The following is a 15,875-nucleotide window of genomic DNA, read 5'->3' as shown; positions in this document are numbered from 1 at the left end:
CCTGCGGCAAACAATCCACGTAACAGTCATACATGTTCTGAAGAGGGTTTGGCTCATGAGGCGCCCAAAGGCCAGATTTGGCTCCCAGGCATGTGGGGAAGTCGGGTGGTGTAATGGAGGGGTGGAGCAGGGTCTCAGCTTGCACCTTCTGGGAAAGTCCTACTTGACCCCATCTGGTGTGAATGGGGCTTGTAACCAGCTCACAGTTGCTCCACACGGGAAATGAGGGAACGCTTGCTCCCGCCCCACCTGGGTTGACTCCAGGAGGTCTGGGGGGGTCGGGGCTGCCCGAAGCCTGCCAGCAACAAGCCGCGGATTTTGCCAACTCCTTTTCTTTTTTGCCCCGCTGGACATGTCCCTTTCTCCTGCCGGGCCCCGCCCGCAGCCAGCACGCTCCCCTCCGCCACCTTCGGCCCCCCCGGAACACCCCACGCCCGCCCCGGTGGGCAGCGGTGGGGGGCGAGGGCCAGGCGGGCGCACCCCCGGATGGAGGAGATGCTTAGCCCGGGGCCGCCGGGCCGGAGCGAGGCTGGGGGCGGTGGGAAGGGCGGAGGCGGGGGGGCATCCCTCCGGGAACTCCCCCCCCTTCGGCCTCCCTCCCCGGTTTTTGCGGCGCGCAGGCAACCCCGGCGAGGAAGATTTGGGCTGAAATCACGGCTTTCTCTGGATGATCGACAGCTCCGGGAGAAACCATCGGCGGGCGGGGGGAGCCGCTGCTCGCCGCCCGCCCGCCGCCCCCCGCCGCGCCGCCGGCCCCCGCCGCCCCCGCCCCGCCGCCGCCCACCCGCCGCCGCCGCCCGCCGCCCGCCGCCCCCGCCGGCAGCGCGGCGCCCCGGGCGGGGCGGGCGGCGCGGGCGCTCCCCGCGCGGCGGCGGCGGTGGCTCGGCCCGGCCGCGGCGGCGGGGCCGGCGGTGCGCTCCGTGCCCGCGGCCGTGCCCGCGCCGGCGGCGGCCCCAGCGAGGGGGCTCGGCTCTGCGCTCCGCCGCCGCCGCTCCCTCGCCGCCTCCATGGAGCGCCGGCCGTGCCGCCTCTGATGCCCGGCCCGGCGCGCACCATGGGGCCGCTGTGGCTCTGCTGCCTGCCCCTCGCCCTGCTGCCCCTGCTCGCCGCCGTGGAAGGTAAGGGGGGGCCGCGGGGGGCGGGGGCCCTTCTGGGGCAGGGCGAACCCCCCTTCGGGTTTTTTTCCCTATTTTTTGGGGGGGGATGGCACTTTGTCCCCCTCCCCCCCCTCCCCGCCGCACCCCCTCCGCAGCGCTGGAGGGGAGGCGAAGTTTTGGGGAAGTGCTGCCCCAGCTGGAGGTGTTGCCGCCGGAGCCCGGTGCGGAGCTGGGGGCCCCTCGAGTGTCCCCCCCCCCCGCCGCCCGTCCCCAGACCCTCCCGATCGCTGCGTTGCCCTTCTCTCTGCCATCCCTTCGCCAAGGTGGGCATCCCGCGCCGGCACCCCGGCACCCCCGCAGCAGGTCCCCGGGTGCTGGTTGGGTACCGCGGAGCCTCTCTCCCAGGGATGCCCGGGCTTCGCCACGCCGTGCCCGCAGCTGGTGGCTGGGAGAGGCTTTGGGGCGCACCTCAACAAGGCCTTGCCGGCATCCTGGAGCTCATGGCTGGCTCCCCGTTGGCGGCGTGGCTTTCCCAGCGTCCCCGGGAGGAGCTGGGCTCCCCGCCGAGTTCCCCCGGTGCTCAGACAAAGCAGAGCCAGGCGGCAGGTGGGGAGCTCCTGCGGGCTGGGTGCACGGGGAAGGCACTGGGCGGGAACCCGATGGTGGGGTCTAGGCAAGGGGGGACTCGTCTTCCCGCTCCCAAGCCCATCTCAGCTATGCCTGCGTGCATCCAGCCCGCCTGCTGCATGGGCGCCCTGGGAAGCGCCGGAGAACTGGGCTGGGCAGGGGTGAGAGCAAGGTGTCAGGCCGAAAACTGGCTCATCCCGGCGCAGCGCGGTCCATGGGTATCTGCCCATCACGGGAGGGCTGTGTCCAAGCTGGCGAGGGGCTGGGTGGCTCTGCCGTCCCCCCAGCTTCGCCGGGCTGGTGGGCAGGCTGGGCGGCTGCCACTGGCCTTGGGCGTGGAGGCGCCGGGCGGTGGGAGCTGCATGGACAGTGTTTGTCTGGAACATGGATGAGGCACCATTTATTAAGTTGGAGTTTTGGGAGATGACTCATGGGTTGGCCAGCTATACATCGTGATATTTACAATATGGGAGCTTGGCATAAATAGGACTATTTACGTTGCAGTGGAGAGCGCTAGCCAGCTATGCTATTCAAATGAGCACAGTATGTTTTTAATTAGGAGGGGGTTGGGGTGATGAGCATGTTTGTGGGAGCATACATGTCCACGTGGGATGTCTGGCCTGATCAGCCAGCGGCGCTGACACTTACAGCGGGGTTTGTGCTTGGCCAACGGGGCCCGAGCGGGCTTGGCCGTGCGGAGCCGACGCTGCTGACTATGGCAGGGGAGGGAGTCAGGCGCCTTGTGCAGGGATGGGGTGACAACTCCACCCCGCCCTGCCCTTCCTGCATAGCGAGAGGAGCTGCCAGGCGGTGCTGGGGGATTGGTGACCAGCTCCTGGGGCTCTTGCATGCTTGCTTGTAGACGTGGGTGACCTTTCTACCATCATGGCAGGAGCAGCAGGGGCTGGATGCATGAGCACCTGGGCTCATCCCAAGGGATGGGGATGTATCTGGGGACGAGGGGGTGGCCAGTGCTGGTGGGGGGTTTCATCCACCTGAGATGATTGCCATAAGGTGTGCTCCTCCATGGATGGGGATGCGCCTGGGGAGATGGCCCTGCACCATACGTCCAGTAACCATCCCCATCTGGGGCTGAAAGCGTTGATTTGGGTTTGGCGGGGTCTCCCCCGCACCCCTGCTGTTGCCTCCTGCCTTGTGTGTGTGTGTTGCGGGGTTGCGATGGTGGCTTGCAGTGTGTGGCATCCAGCTACCGTGTCCCAGCCTTTCCCTCCTTGCAAAGGCTTCTGGAGAGCTGGTGAGGCGAAAGTGTGCAGGACACAGCTCCCCGGGATGCTGCTCCTTCCTCCTCTTTGGGAGCTGCCTCTTCCTGGGGCTTCCTCGGATGCTTAGATGCGGCGTCCACCTGCATCTCTGGATGCTCTGGGCCCTGTTGGTGCAGGCAGACCGCCCCAACAGTGGCCACTGGCCAAGGAGACAGTGGCTGGACCTCACCCCATCCCCCCGGCCACAGGGCACCTCCGTGTTGGCAATGCCCTCCACGCTGCCGTCACCCGCTCTGGTGGATTCCCAGGGCCAAAATGGGGGAAAAAAAGGCTCGTTCAGGGGAAAAATGCATTCTGGTTATTTGCTTGGGGATCCTGCCTCTTGAGTCCTGTTTTCAGCTCTGCTACAGAGCTTTTCTGTAACGCTGGTAATTTCACTTGTCTCCGATGTGCCTCAGTTTTCCTAATTACAAGGTGTAAAATAATACAAGCGTCTTTCCCAAGGGAGCTGCGAGGTTTTGTTAATGAACATGACAAAGTGCTTTGGGATCCGTGGTTGAAAGCGCAGCCTTAGTCAGTGCGCCTGTGTGTGGGGTGTTTATTTATCTACATGCTTTATATTTCTCTGTACGACATATATTCACTTGCATTTAACAAACCTTAATTAGAAACAAAGCCGATAGGGAAGGAAATATAAACAGGAGTGTGCATGAAAATTGGAAGTTGATTACTCACTGGCCAGCAGAATGCGTGTCTCGGGCTCGGGAGGAAAGGCTGTTTGGTTAAAACTGGCTCTGTTAAAAGGAAATGTGAAAAGAACGTAAAACATAAATCAATATGGAAAACACGGAGGTGGATGACAACGTACATAAAGCAGAGGTTAAGAATTGCATACAGTTGTTAAGGCAGTTGCAAGGTAACGTATCTGCAGCTGAGAAGGTTCAGGCTTATAAAAGGAAAGTTTTTTTTGTGTGTTTTTTTTTTTAAAAAAACAAAACCAGAAAGTCAAGAACAAAGGAGTCCTGGAAGGGTCTGGATCCCACACCGGTTGGTAACAGTGCTGCTATCACTAACGGCTCCTCTTTGTATTCCTGCTGGCGTATGCCGCACGCCTATCTGGAATACTGATACTTCCGAGGTATTTTTGGGGGGAGCTGGGAAGGGCACTTAGGTATTTTAAAATCAACAGCCTGGCTAACTCGCATGCGAGGGGGAAAAGAAAAAAACCGAAGGCACTCTTCACCCCGTTGGAGTTAACTTTTCATAAACCTTGCAGTGCTGGCAAGTTTCCCAAGGGCTGGAGGAAAGCCAGCCATGTGCCAAAAAATGCGAAAGGAGAAACGAGATGGCCCTAATATCTGTGAGGGTTCAGGCAGCCCAGGAGCCAGCAGCGCAGAGGCAGCAGCAGGCTCTGATGGGCGAGGGGGAATCGCCCAGCGTGAGTTTTGCTGTGAAGCAGCATCATGGGCGGGCAAGGGGACTTGATGTTGAGCGTCCTTCTGCACCAAGCGGTCGTGATCCTGAGCCCAGTGTTGGGCTTGGAGAGGGATGCTGGTACAAGAGGGCTGTATCCTCTCCTGGGGTGGGCATCCCCAGGGCATACCATGGCTGAGGTGCTGGACACGAACACCCGTGCCCATCCTCCGAGCAAGCTGGAGACAGGACCTTTGTCCTGTTAATAGTTAATAGTGTATTAAATAGTGTAAAAACATAGTTAATAATGTATGAAAATGTACACAATATACATTATGCATTTATTATACTGCATACATGCACATAATATACAGTATATTGTATTTTATGTATGCTATAACATATTTTAGTGTTAAAATATTGTCACCTCTCTTGTATACATGGTCGTGACCAGCTGCTGAGCACCTCTGCAGGCTCCTCCAGGCCCAGGGGCGGTGCCGGGGGTATGCCAGCGAACGCAGGGCTTGGTCTGTGCGTTGTCGTGCCTGGCTTCGTGATCTCAGTGGAGGAAGACTTTAGCCATCTCACCGAGGTTATGGGTCACACCAGGGCAGTTGCTTTGACCTTGGTGCTCCAGGGAGGTGGCATGTGCCTGGGGCATACCAGGACCATAGGAGCTGTGAGAGCACCCTGGCAAGCCCAGAATGCTCCGGAGGGATGCGGCAGAGCCGCAGGTCCAGGGAAAAAACTGGATCTGTCAAGAAGCCGATCCATCCCACATGTTTGAACTCCAGATCTGCGAACGCTGTCCTGAGTCCAGGCTGGAAACAAATTTTTGACAAATAGGACTGAGGTGTGGAGCAGAGACCGTGCTTTTGGGTCAGCCCTGTGCTACCCGTCTCCCTGCCGCTGCCTCCCCTCCCTGTCCCTGTTTTCTGGGTTAATTTTTGACAAGGTGCATTCCTTGCACCCGCCTGCCCTTTGCATTACCAGGGCAGCGACCAGAGGAGAAAACTCCTTTTGGAGACCAAGTGAGTGCCTGATGTAAACATCTGTGTAGCTGCCGAGGCAGCTCTGCTCCTCCGCTTTTGCCGGGTGGGAGCAGGAGTTTCTCCCGATCCCTGCTGTATTTCCAGCTTCTCTGGGTGATAAAAGCCAAGGGAGCAGATGCTGGAGGGAGATGCCAAGAGGACATGGCTGTAGGGGACGAGGGCTTGGGGCTGGCATGGCTGCCGATGTCCCCCAGCTCCTCAGGACACCCTGCAGAGGGATCTGGGGGTGTGAAGGGGATGTGTCTGTGCCTTGAGGATGCTGCCAATGGGTTTTGGGGCTGTCCCCCAAGGATGGGAGCAGCGGTCCCCTTTGCAGACAGGCTAAGGATCTGCCTGCACTAGTCAGCGGCTGTTTGTGTACACATACCTGAGCTGGCTGTAAAGAGGGGTGGGCACCAGCGGGGCTGTGAAACCTGCCTGAGGAGCTGGGTAAATACTGGATGCTGAGATACCTCCTGAGGCCTGAGTGCTTTTGTGCGGGCGCAGCCAGAGCTGTGATAAATGAGAGTCTGAGCCCACCGCTCCTGCCCCAACACGCGCCTGCTCCCGATAGACCAACCCTACTGAGATGGGTGCTTGTGCGTGGGCCTGTCCGGGAGTGGGTGTGGGGTTCCCATCCCGCAGGAAGTCCTTTTTTACTGAGAAAGACCTCTGTCGGCTCCCATCCTGGTTTGCAATCCCTCCCAAACCTGGTTTCTGGTTTGCAGAGACGACGGAGTGAAGCGCTGCTGCCTGTTGGGTCGCGTCGGGATGGAGGTAGCAGGGAGATCCTCAGAGGCAAAAGTTCAGCCGTTAGATAAGGGGCTAACGGGGCCTCCCGCGATAAGGCGCTGACGCGCAGTGCGGGCAGGAGGGAGAGGCAGCGCCCCGGGGGGGTTCGGGAGGGGGCTCTGCCCTGGCTGGTACCCAGGGATCCAGGGAGCATGGTGGGGGGGCGTATCGCTGGGAATGCTGGAGGTGGGCAGGGACCCCTTGGGGGGCTGGGTGGCGGCAGCTAGGAGGGTGTGAGGAAGGAGGGGTGCTGCAGGGGGTTGTGCAGGGATATATCGATGCCGACTTTATATCGGTATTGGGTGTCCGGGAACATGCTGGATGGATGGCAGTTTGTGCCAGGTTGCAGGCACGGGGTGGCTGTGCGGGGCGTGCCGGCCCCCTCCCGAGCAAAGCAGGATAGAGATGAAGGAGTAAGTGAGGATCATGCTGTGCAGTCTGCCCCTGTCTGAATTTCCATGCTCGGGGATGAAGGGAGCAGCATTAGGTCTCTGCTAGCCCTCTGACCCAACTCATGGCACCGATTGCCAAACGTTAAGGGAAATGAAACGGGCCACGAGGGTAGAAAACACAACTATAATTGCGGATGGTCCTTGCCTCCGTAAATGTCACATAGGGGTGTTACTCAGAAATTACAGTTTTAGTGACTGAATAATCGCGGCTCTTCAGAGAGCCCACAAGAGGAGGATCTCATTGATTTAGGGCTGAGCATCACTCATGATGCAGTGCAAGGCGTGGGGCCAGCTCCATGGGAGCAGGTTCAGTCTCATGGCGGGCATGAGAAGGGGCTGGTGAGTTGGTGAAGGTTTATCAGTTGGTCTAATAAATGATGTTCTTTCCACCTTACCTCTCTTAGAGGAAGACCATTGCAGCTGTAAAATGACCAGCACTTAAAAATACTGCACAGTAACATTTTGTAAGTCAGGCAAAATGAAGGAGCTAGACGAAGGGAGCCTCTAAAATAGCAAAATACTGGCACACGATGTGGGAAATGATATTAAAGCTCAGCATAAATGCATGCAGCCGTTTAATGTATGAGTTTTAAAAAAGAAAATAAATCTTGATTAAATGGCAAATTGAGGGAGGTCACTGGAGGTAAAAGATGTTCTTCAGAAAGTGGAAGTAGTGTCTAAAAGGGGAAAATAGAAAAAAATCAGAAACTGTGGCGTGGTGAACACAAAACCATATATGGCAGGCTGACAGAAATTTGAAAAACAACTCATGAGAAGAAATGAATTATCCCCCCCAGGTGCCCCCACAATGAATGAGAATAGGGAGCTTAAAACTGACCAGGATGGAGCACTTGGGGAGATGAGGAACAACTTCAGTGTCCCCCCAGATGGCCGTGGCCAAGGGGACTCCTGCCAAGGAGCCTTCCTTCCCAGGGCAGGGCTGAGAGACTGCCCTGAAGTGATGGCAGAAGAGCTTATATTTTAGAATAAATTGGTAAAACGAATATTGGGGCCAGAGCAAATAGGATGAGCATCCTTTAAGAAGAGCTCCCTGGGGGATCCAGGAGGGTCCAGAGCAGTAATTTTAGAGGAAGAGCTCTCTTATGGATTAAACTCTGCTTAAAGAGGGGGAAACAAAGAGTCAGTTTTCCCACTGGACAGGGGACAGCATGAGGCTTGCGCTGTGCGACGTATTTATAAACGCGCTAGAAAGGGGTGGGAACCTGAAGGCGAGAAAGTTTGCAGATTATACAAAATTATTCAGGACGATAAAAACAACAGTTGTCTTTAAAATATTGTAAAAGGATCTCATGACACTGGATAACCAGGCTATAAAGTGGCAGATTAAATGTAGTCAGTGATGAATGAAAAGGGATTCGCATGGAAAAAATTACCCTAAACCCATGCATGCACAGTGGCAGTCTTTAAATTACTTATTAGCATTTTAAGAAAGAGATCTTAAAGTCATTGTGGATGGCTCTTTGAAAGCATCAACTCAGAACTGGGAAAGGCTGGGAAAGGAGGGTGAAGATGCTTGTACAGGAGAGCTACATGGGCAGGGGGGCTTCAGAAAAGATGTAGCTTGGGGGGGCACAGAGGTGCATCGGACTGTGGGAGGTGTGAAGAAGGTGATGAAGGGGTGATGATTCATTATTTTATTATTAATTATTCATTATTTTATTATTATTTTTTCACTTGCTTTTGAGTTCTCAAGCAGCAGGTTTAAAACCAGGAGCGATGGAGGGTGGAGGCAGGAGTGCACTGGGCAAGGTGAAGCCCACCCCTGCCTGTCCTGGGTACTGGGAGCATCAGGAAGCCCTTAATGCTGGGCTGTAGAAAGTGGGGTGCTTTCTGCACCTCCTCTGTGAACATCCCCCCGGTGCACTGCTGAAGGTGGGAGGGAAACCAGGAATCCCTTTGGCTCAGCCTCCTGTGGCAGATGCACTATTTGAGGTCTGCCCCACGGGGGAAGGTGTCTTCTCCAGGCTCTGATGCTGGATGCCCATGCTCGGTGGGGATCCCATCGCCCCCCAGCTCCCAGCTTGGCTTTCAAGACCATCTGCATCTTTCAAGGCAAAGTGCCGGGGGGGCGTCCACATCGCTCCGGGTGCTGATTGCCTTGGCCGTGATGGTGGACCCTCTGGGTGCGGGAACGCCTTCCAGCCGTATGCAGGCTCTTGGTTTTGGCAGGGTGGCTGGGCGAGGGTAAGGTCCCCTGGAAAATGCCTGTTGGTGCTTGCCTTTGCCCTGCTCGGCGTTTCGGAGGGCGAGAGCATCTGTCTGGAGCTGGGGGAGGAGAGGAGCTACCCTCAGCCTGGGCTTCATCTGCGGGGGGCGAAGGCTGGGTTTAGGGGAGGTGCTTGGCCCCTCGCCCGCTGGCTGAGCAGGTCAGGGGTGGCGAGGGCGGCTGAGCGTGTGAACGTCCCCACGGCAGAGGGGATGCCTTGAGCTGCACGGGCTCATGCTCAAAAGGCCAAACAAAGGGAACAATGGGCTCCGCGGCCAGGCTCCTGGGCAGCCTGTGGCTGGCTGCTGAGCCCCCGACATGGGAGAGGAGGGGGAGGCGGTTGGGCTGGCCGCAAAGGGCTCTGTTCCCCTCTGCTCCCACCCAGGCTTTGGGGGTCATGGGGACACCTGGTCCACAGCGGACTGAAGGACAAACCGTGTCCCAGGCGATGGTTATCCCACGCTGAGCAGCTCCCTGCCTGTGCCCAGCTGGGCCAGGCTTATTTGGGGTCTGTCTGCCTGGCAGTGCGCTGAAATGAGCTCTGCTCCATGGGAAGTGTCACCCCAGCTCCTAAAACGTGTCCCCAAAGTGTGGGGGATGCTGCTGGAGCCTGGTGAGCTCTGGTTGCATGTCCTCACTGTGCCTTGCAGGGACCCTTGTTGGGCGGCTGGTGCGGCGCTGCTCTGCTGCTGCGAGGCAGAGGAGGAGGAGAGCCAGGGAGGGCAAGGAGGGTCGAACAGGGGACGGACCCTCCTGACGCCCTGTCCAGACCCTCTGTGAGCCTGGACAACTTGCAGCCTGGAGCCCAGCAGAGGGATGCAGGAGAGAGAAGACATCTCCATCCTCCACAGCCCTGGTGCACAGGGGTTGTGGGAGGCTGTGGATGAGAAGCGTCCCATGCACCGTGGTGTGGCAGTGCAGGTTCTTCCTATCCCAGAGTCTCTCGGGGCAAGGGAGGACAGATAGGAGCAGTCTGTCTTGGAGCAGCAGACAGGGAGTCCTTGGAAGCTCTTCAGTCTCCTGAGGAGATCCTGCTTTTCTCAGCCTCCCAGGAAGCCACTTGTTCATGCGGGGTGGCCACTGAACCCAAGTGCTTTGGCTTGGATTGCTTGCTGAGACTAGAGGGTTGGGCATCATGTTTCTGAGGACAAACTGGGCAGGAACAGGCTGTTCAGATGCCTCCAGGTGTGTGGTTGCTTTCACCCAAGAGACTGGTGTGTGTGTCCTGCCAGGACCCGTATCTGCCTGCATCCACTGTTCTCCACTCCCTCCGGGCATGGGCCAGTGGCCATGGCTAGTACACCTGGAAGGAGCTGGCAGCATCTTTCCCTGCTGCTGGCTCCCATGACCCTGCAGCTCATTCTCTCTGGGTATGGACAAGGTGCTGCTTCCTGGAGTTTGGCTTCAAGCCTTTCTGTCATAAGATGCATCTCTTTCTTGCAAGCTCAGCTTTTTGTACGGCCGGCATTTGAGCTGTTGGGTAGGGGTGATGGGACTCATCAGTCTGACCAAGGAGGAAGGCTTGGTCCCAGGACATGCATGGGGATGATGCCTTTATTGCGTATCTACCACCTATTCTGAGGATGTGTCTGACGAAGCTGTTTGTCATCTTGAATAAGAGCTAGGAGTGCTCTGGACTGACAATTGCATGTGCAGCTGGTTTGAGGCGAGATATGGTAGAAAGTCTGCTGAAGATCAGGATTGGGCCAGCTAAAAAAGTTGGGTGCAGCAGAGGGGAGGTTGAAGAAGCCCTGGGCCATGACGGAGAGGTTTGTGCGGTGATGAGTGGCTGCGAGCTGGCAGGGCAGCCACCCCAGCCAGTGCACGCCACGTGCTTGGGTGTGAGATGGGCTGGAGCACACGAGGGGTCACGTCTGGCCGTGCAGAGGTTACGGTTGCGTTTCATGATTTGCTTTGCTTGTAATCCTGTTTCCAGGCTCCACAACTGCAACTCGGAAACCTTTACGGTGAGCCTCACTTAATAAATCTTTGCCTTGTTTTACTTTTAAGCCTGTCTGGTATCAGGGGACAAAGTGAGCAGGAGAAATGCGTGAACTGGGGGCAGTGCAGATGAAATAAAACAAGGTGTACGGGCTGGCTGGAGTGTGTTGCCTGCAGGGAAGGGGGCTGGCCAGGCTGCAGAGAGTTAATTGTGGCATGCCAGCTTTGGGGAAAGCATTTCCTGCGGATCTCTCGCAGGATCCCCGCCACCTCCAAGGTTGCTTGCAGAGCGCCCTTGCAGGTGGCTGAGCACTGGTTTTGTGTGCTCGTCCCCAGCCTTTGTATGCACGCCCCGGCATGTAAGCTGCCTGTGCGTGCTCCGAGAGAGCACCTGTGTGATAAATGTGAGCAGGCATGTGGCTTCCTCGCTGCTCTGGTGTAGAAATGGGCACAGCTCTGGGAGGGAAAGCAAGCTGGTGATGTTTTTTTTCTTCTTTCCCTGGGGAGCAGAGAGCGGCCAGTGCCTGGATGTGGGGAACGGCCGGTAGCAGGGTATTAATTGCCCAGTGCTGGAACGTGCTGTGTGGTGGGATGGAGAAGACTGCTCCTCCAAGCTTGCTCCTGCCTGGCACGAGGCACAATGCTGTGGCAGCAAGGGGGTGGATTGAGGCGAGGAGAGCAGCCTCACCAGGAACAGTTTTCAGCCAGGCTGGGCAAATGCATTCCCCAGGCAGAGCCTGGAGTCGCCCTCTCTGTGCTGAAACTGGGACAAAGCCTCACTCCTCTTACCCACCTTGTGGAGGGCTGGGTAGTCCCTGTGTAACAAGGACCCTCCTGGGCTTCTCCTGTCCTTGCTGCGTGTTAGCACTGCTCTGGAGGCTCAGAAAGGATAAACACAGAAGTGCGTATGATGCCGTGTGGAAATCCCTTGACAGCAGACACATAGCAGAGCCGTGGGGTGCTGGCGTGGGCTGGAGGACCAGGCTGTGCCAGCTGCTCTGGAGGGGAAGAGGTGCTGAGCACCTACAGGACTTGTCCCCGTTTGTCTGCTCTACCTTCGGGGACCCTCGAAGAGAGTCCTCGGACAGATGCAGAGCAGTTGGGAGCAGGACAGGCGCGGGAAAGGTGCTAATTAGGATGTTGGCAGCATTAGTAGGGGTTGCTGTCTGGCTAGTGGGAAGTGTTGAACAGGCAGTGCAGGGTCTGCTCTGTGTCGTGCTCAGTGTAAATCTCCAGGCAGCAGGCAGCTAGCGAGTCTGCAGGTGGGATGAGGCCAGCTGCCTGGTGTGTGATGGAGCTGTCCTGGGGTAGGTGGGTGCTGCTTTGAGTCCACCCGTGGCAGCTGGGTGACGGTTGGTGATGTGGCTCTGTCATGGGTGGGCCAGATCTGCTCTGAGCATTGCCTAGTGATGGGGAGATGCCTGCTTCAGGTGGTTGCGCTGCTCCTGCACAGAGCTAGCGCCTGATACACGGGGTTTTCTCCTCCTTTTGGCTCTTCACCTTTCTTTTTCCAAGGCTGTAAGCAAGATGGGGAGCAGAGAAGTTGCTAACAATGCTTCTTTTTTTTTTGGTCTGATGTCAAACTCTTGTGCCTTCAGATTGAATAGCTGACATGAGATTTTGCTGTGACTGGCACCTGTTCTGGCTGGAGAGCAACAGCTTTTGATAAATACAGATCCTCTGGAAATGCTGAATTTACTGTCAGCTGCTCCCATTTGTCATCTGGTCTCTGTTCCTGGGTTTGGCTAAACCTTGCACCACTCTGGGAGGTTGCTGATGCTCCTCGTTGGGTCAAGCGGTGGCTGGGGAGGTCTCCTGGGCTCTACTGGTTTATGGCGAGCCACGGGACAGGCAGGACGCGCAGACGTGCAAGTAAGGCTTTGCTGGGGAGTGCATCCAGGCTTGTCCCTCTGAGCCAAGCACTGGGGCTGAGCAAGTGGCTGTCCCCATCCTGGTGGGACACGGCTCATGGGTGTGCACATGGGGGGCAAGTGGGCACATGCCAAAAGCTGAGCGAGGCAGCTTGTCCCCGGCATTTGCTTTTATCCCTCGGCATTGCAGAAGCCCATCCCTGCTTATCTGCGGTGCTGAGGGTGAAGTACAACCTCTTCGGGCTGGGTCCTGCAGTGCTGCTTTGCTGGTCCCTGTTTCCATATGTCTCTGTGTAAGAAAAGGTGGGGCTGCACAGGCGGGCTTGAATTTTGGACTGGAAAGTAAGGGTTGTGTAGGGGACACTGCCAGGGCCTGCGGTAGGTTTGGGAGTGGCATGTTTGGGGACCAACAGGAGGGACCAGTGGAGCCTGTGCGTCCCTGTGGTGTGCTGGACAGGGTGGCAGGGGCTGCCCATGTGGCCTCGTGCTGGGGGAAGCAAAGCAGGTCACCCTCAAGGAGAAGTCTTGCCCTGTAATTTGGGTGGCCTAAATATGACCTGAGCTCCCACTTGTGGGTGCTGAGCCCTTGGAAAGCTGACCTGGCGTTTTACCGCGCGTTTGGGAGGTCCTTGGTGTGTGGGCTACAGAGGGAAAGTGGAAAAAAAATGGGATTTGCGAGGTCAGCCATGGGTGTGTCAGCCAGCCTCGAATTGCTCAGTGGCCAGAGGGGTGGAGAAGGGCTTGTCCCCTGCTGTGGGTCTCCCACGGGTGCCAGCAGCTGATCGAGCCATGGTGGCCTGCTCACCCTGTTGTGTTTCCATCAAGGCGCCCATTGCCCTGTGCATGGTGCATCGGGGTCTGTGCTACATGTGCTGGAAGGAGAAACCCCGTGGGTGCACGGGCTCAGGTGATAGGATCCGAAAGCGCCGTGGGGTCTCCTTCCCTTCTGTGGCAGGAATGTTCTGTACTCTTGTGCAGGGCTAAAATAAAACTGCTGGCAAAGTCCCATCCCACATAAAGAGCCCAGTTGTGCACTGAGGCACACGTCTCTCTCCTGGCTGCTGCGGTTGAGGATGCTCAACGCAGGGTTTCTGAGGTGGTGGTGTCTTTTGTTTGATGCAGAAGAAGGGTTTGAAATCAATGGTAGGCTCTTGTGCTTGATGTGCTCCAGAGCTTTAACTCTGAGAGGCTACCTCGCACGGCCGTTCGCTAATGTGAGCATTGGGAGCCCACCTGCAATGGGTGTGTGGTGTCCCCATCATGCCAAGGACTATCATGAGGGCGGCCAGACAAACTGCTGGATGAGTCAACAAAGCCAAAAAAAAAAAAAAAAAAAGAAAAGAAAAGCCTTGGTTCTGTTCCAATTCTATAACAATAAAATGAAACAAACATCATGTTCAAATTGCCTGAAGAAATCCCACCCACCAGTTGCACTAAGGGAGACCCTGCCAGTCTGACGTTGAATGGTCCCACTCCCTGAGGATGCATGTCCTGTGTACAGTCCCCGTCGATGCGTTGCGGCAGAGGGGTTCCTGCCCCAGCCCCCCCACTCTTTTCCCCTTTCCAGCTAAGCACAGGGTCTGGAGGGGGGGCTTTTCTTTGCTGCACAAGCCTGTCCTCCAGCATGGGTTTGGTGTGACCCTGTGCCAAGCCTGGGCTTGGAGGTACTCGCTCTTCCAATCTCTCCCCCTCCAAATCTTTATTTCCTTCTCAGGCAGTCAAATTAGAGCACCCTGGGGGTGTTTTGTCCCAGGTGGTCATGGTTTCCTGGGTCAGCGTCTGCCTGAGCTGAGTGGAGGTGTTTGGATGTCCTCTCCCCAGAGGCTGGCTCCTGGGAGGACTTTGCCCGTGCTGGGGGCCACGGTCTCTGCTCCAGCCATGTAGTGGCAGCCTGATAGAGACAGAGGGGACACACAACTCTCATCATCTCAGTTTAGTGAGGTTGGCTCAAAATCAAGTGTTTTAACCGCTCAGAAAATTTTGCTATAGGATTTATTCAGTGTCTTAGGAGGGTGGTGGAGGGCCCCGTGCTGGTTCTGGGACTGCTTCTAGGAGAGGATGTTGAAGCCTACTGCTGACAGCACATTTTTGCAAGAGCAGTTGCATCTCCTGCATGCAGCTTCTGGGACCCAAAATGAGTCCTGGAGGGGTGGTTATCCTTTGCCCTGCTCTGGACTGCAGCAGGGGTAAATATTCACTAGAGATCAGTGCAGCGACTGCCGAGTTGCTTTTATTTTGGTCTCTTAAGATAGCGAGGCCCGTTGGAGGTGCAAGCGGGGATGGCCTGCGGCAGGGCTTGCTGGCCTTTAATGCTTGGAATAGTTTTGCCGCTTGCATTTGCAGGGCTCCGGCGGGGATGAGACTTGCTGGTCTCCATGGTTTTATGTGCCATGGGACTGTGCCAACAGTTTAATCACAGCTGAACCCTCATAGAGCAGCATAAAAAATGTTGTAGTTGGGATTAGGTTACCCATCCTTCCTATAAAAGACTCTATAAACAGTCCATCAAGCCCAAGCATTCCTCTGTTGGCTGTGAGGTCCTTTGCTCTTAATGGGTCTGGCATTTGCTTTGACTAAGGTTTTTTTTTGGGGGGGCACCACTTTAAAAGAGCCCTCAAAGGATGGCTTTTCTGCTTGCATTAGTGGGGGAACCCAACTGGGCTGGCTTGGCAGAGGCGGTGTCAGAGGATCTGGCTGGGGAGGCAGGGGGTAAGAGGCAGCCATGACAAGCCCAGAAGGCACTGACAACAGCAGCTGCTCCCTCCCCATTGCTGAGGGCTTTTTCTGTATGGATTTGCCGTTTGCCGGGGCGCTGGAGAGTCTTCCCTAATCTTGGGGCGGGCAAGGACCTGGGAATCTCCCTGTCCTATCTCCCAGCACACCTCACACCTGTCTTGTCTCTGCTGCAGCTTGAGCAAGTTCCCAAAAGCTGTTGAAAATCCTACAGCTTGGGCTGGGCACCAAGTGGTCTCTTTCTAGCCATGGGTGTGCTCCCACCTTCACCTTCATGTGTGATGCCTGCCGTGGAAGAGCCCCCAGTTTAATACCATGGGACTTTCTTGGGGTGCTTTGAGTTTTGTCGTTCGGCCTTTGGGGAGCCATGGGGCAGGGAACAGATGGATGTGGGAGGTGCTGAGGGTATTCCCTGTCCTGGCTGCTGCATCCTTGAGGCAGGTCTGCGCACACCTTGGTTGTGTCTTG

The 15,875-nt window shown here is 56.7% G+C and overlaps 1 protein-coding gene across 2 annotated transcripts in view; it reads left to right on the top strand.

Moving 5' to 3' along the window:
* Positions 1-895: 895 nt before the first annotated feature.
* The window catches only part of EPHB2 (EPH receptor B2), a 130,113-nt gene continuing 115,133 nt past the window's right edge, over positions 896-15,875 (top strand). For both annotated transcript variants that reach the window (XM_072883989.1, XM_072883987.1), the window contains exon 1: positions 896-1,118. In XM_072883989.1, the coding sequence (XP_072740090.1) occupies positions 1,034-1,118 (85 nt within the window). In that variant the 5' untranslated portion in view covers positions 896-1,033. The remainder of the gene's footprint in view (positions 1,119-15,875) is intronic.

This window comes from Ciconia boyciana, chromosome 19 (assembly GCF_034638445.1).
Source record: "Ciconia boyciana chromosome 19, ASM3463844v1, whole genome shotgun sequence".
Lineage (NCBI taxonomy): Eukaryota > Metazoa > Chordata > Aves > Ciconiiformes > Ciconiidae > Ciconia > Ciconia boyciana.
Note: the sequence above shows the minus strand (reverse complement) of the source record. Positions and strands in the feature narration are given on the sequence as shown.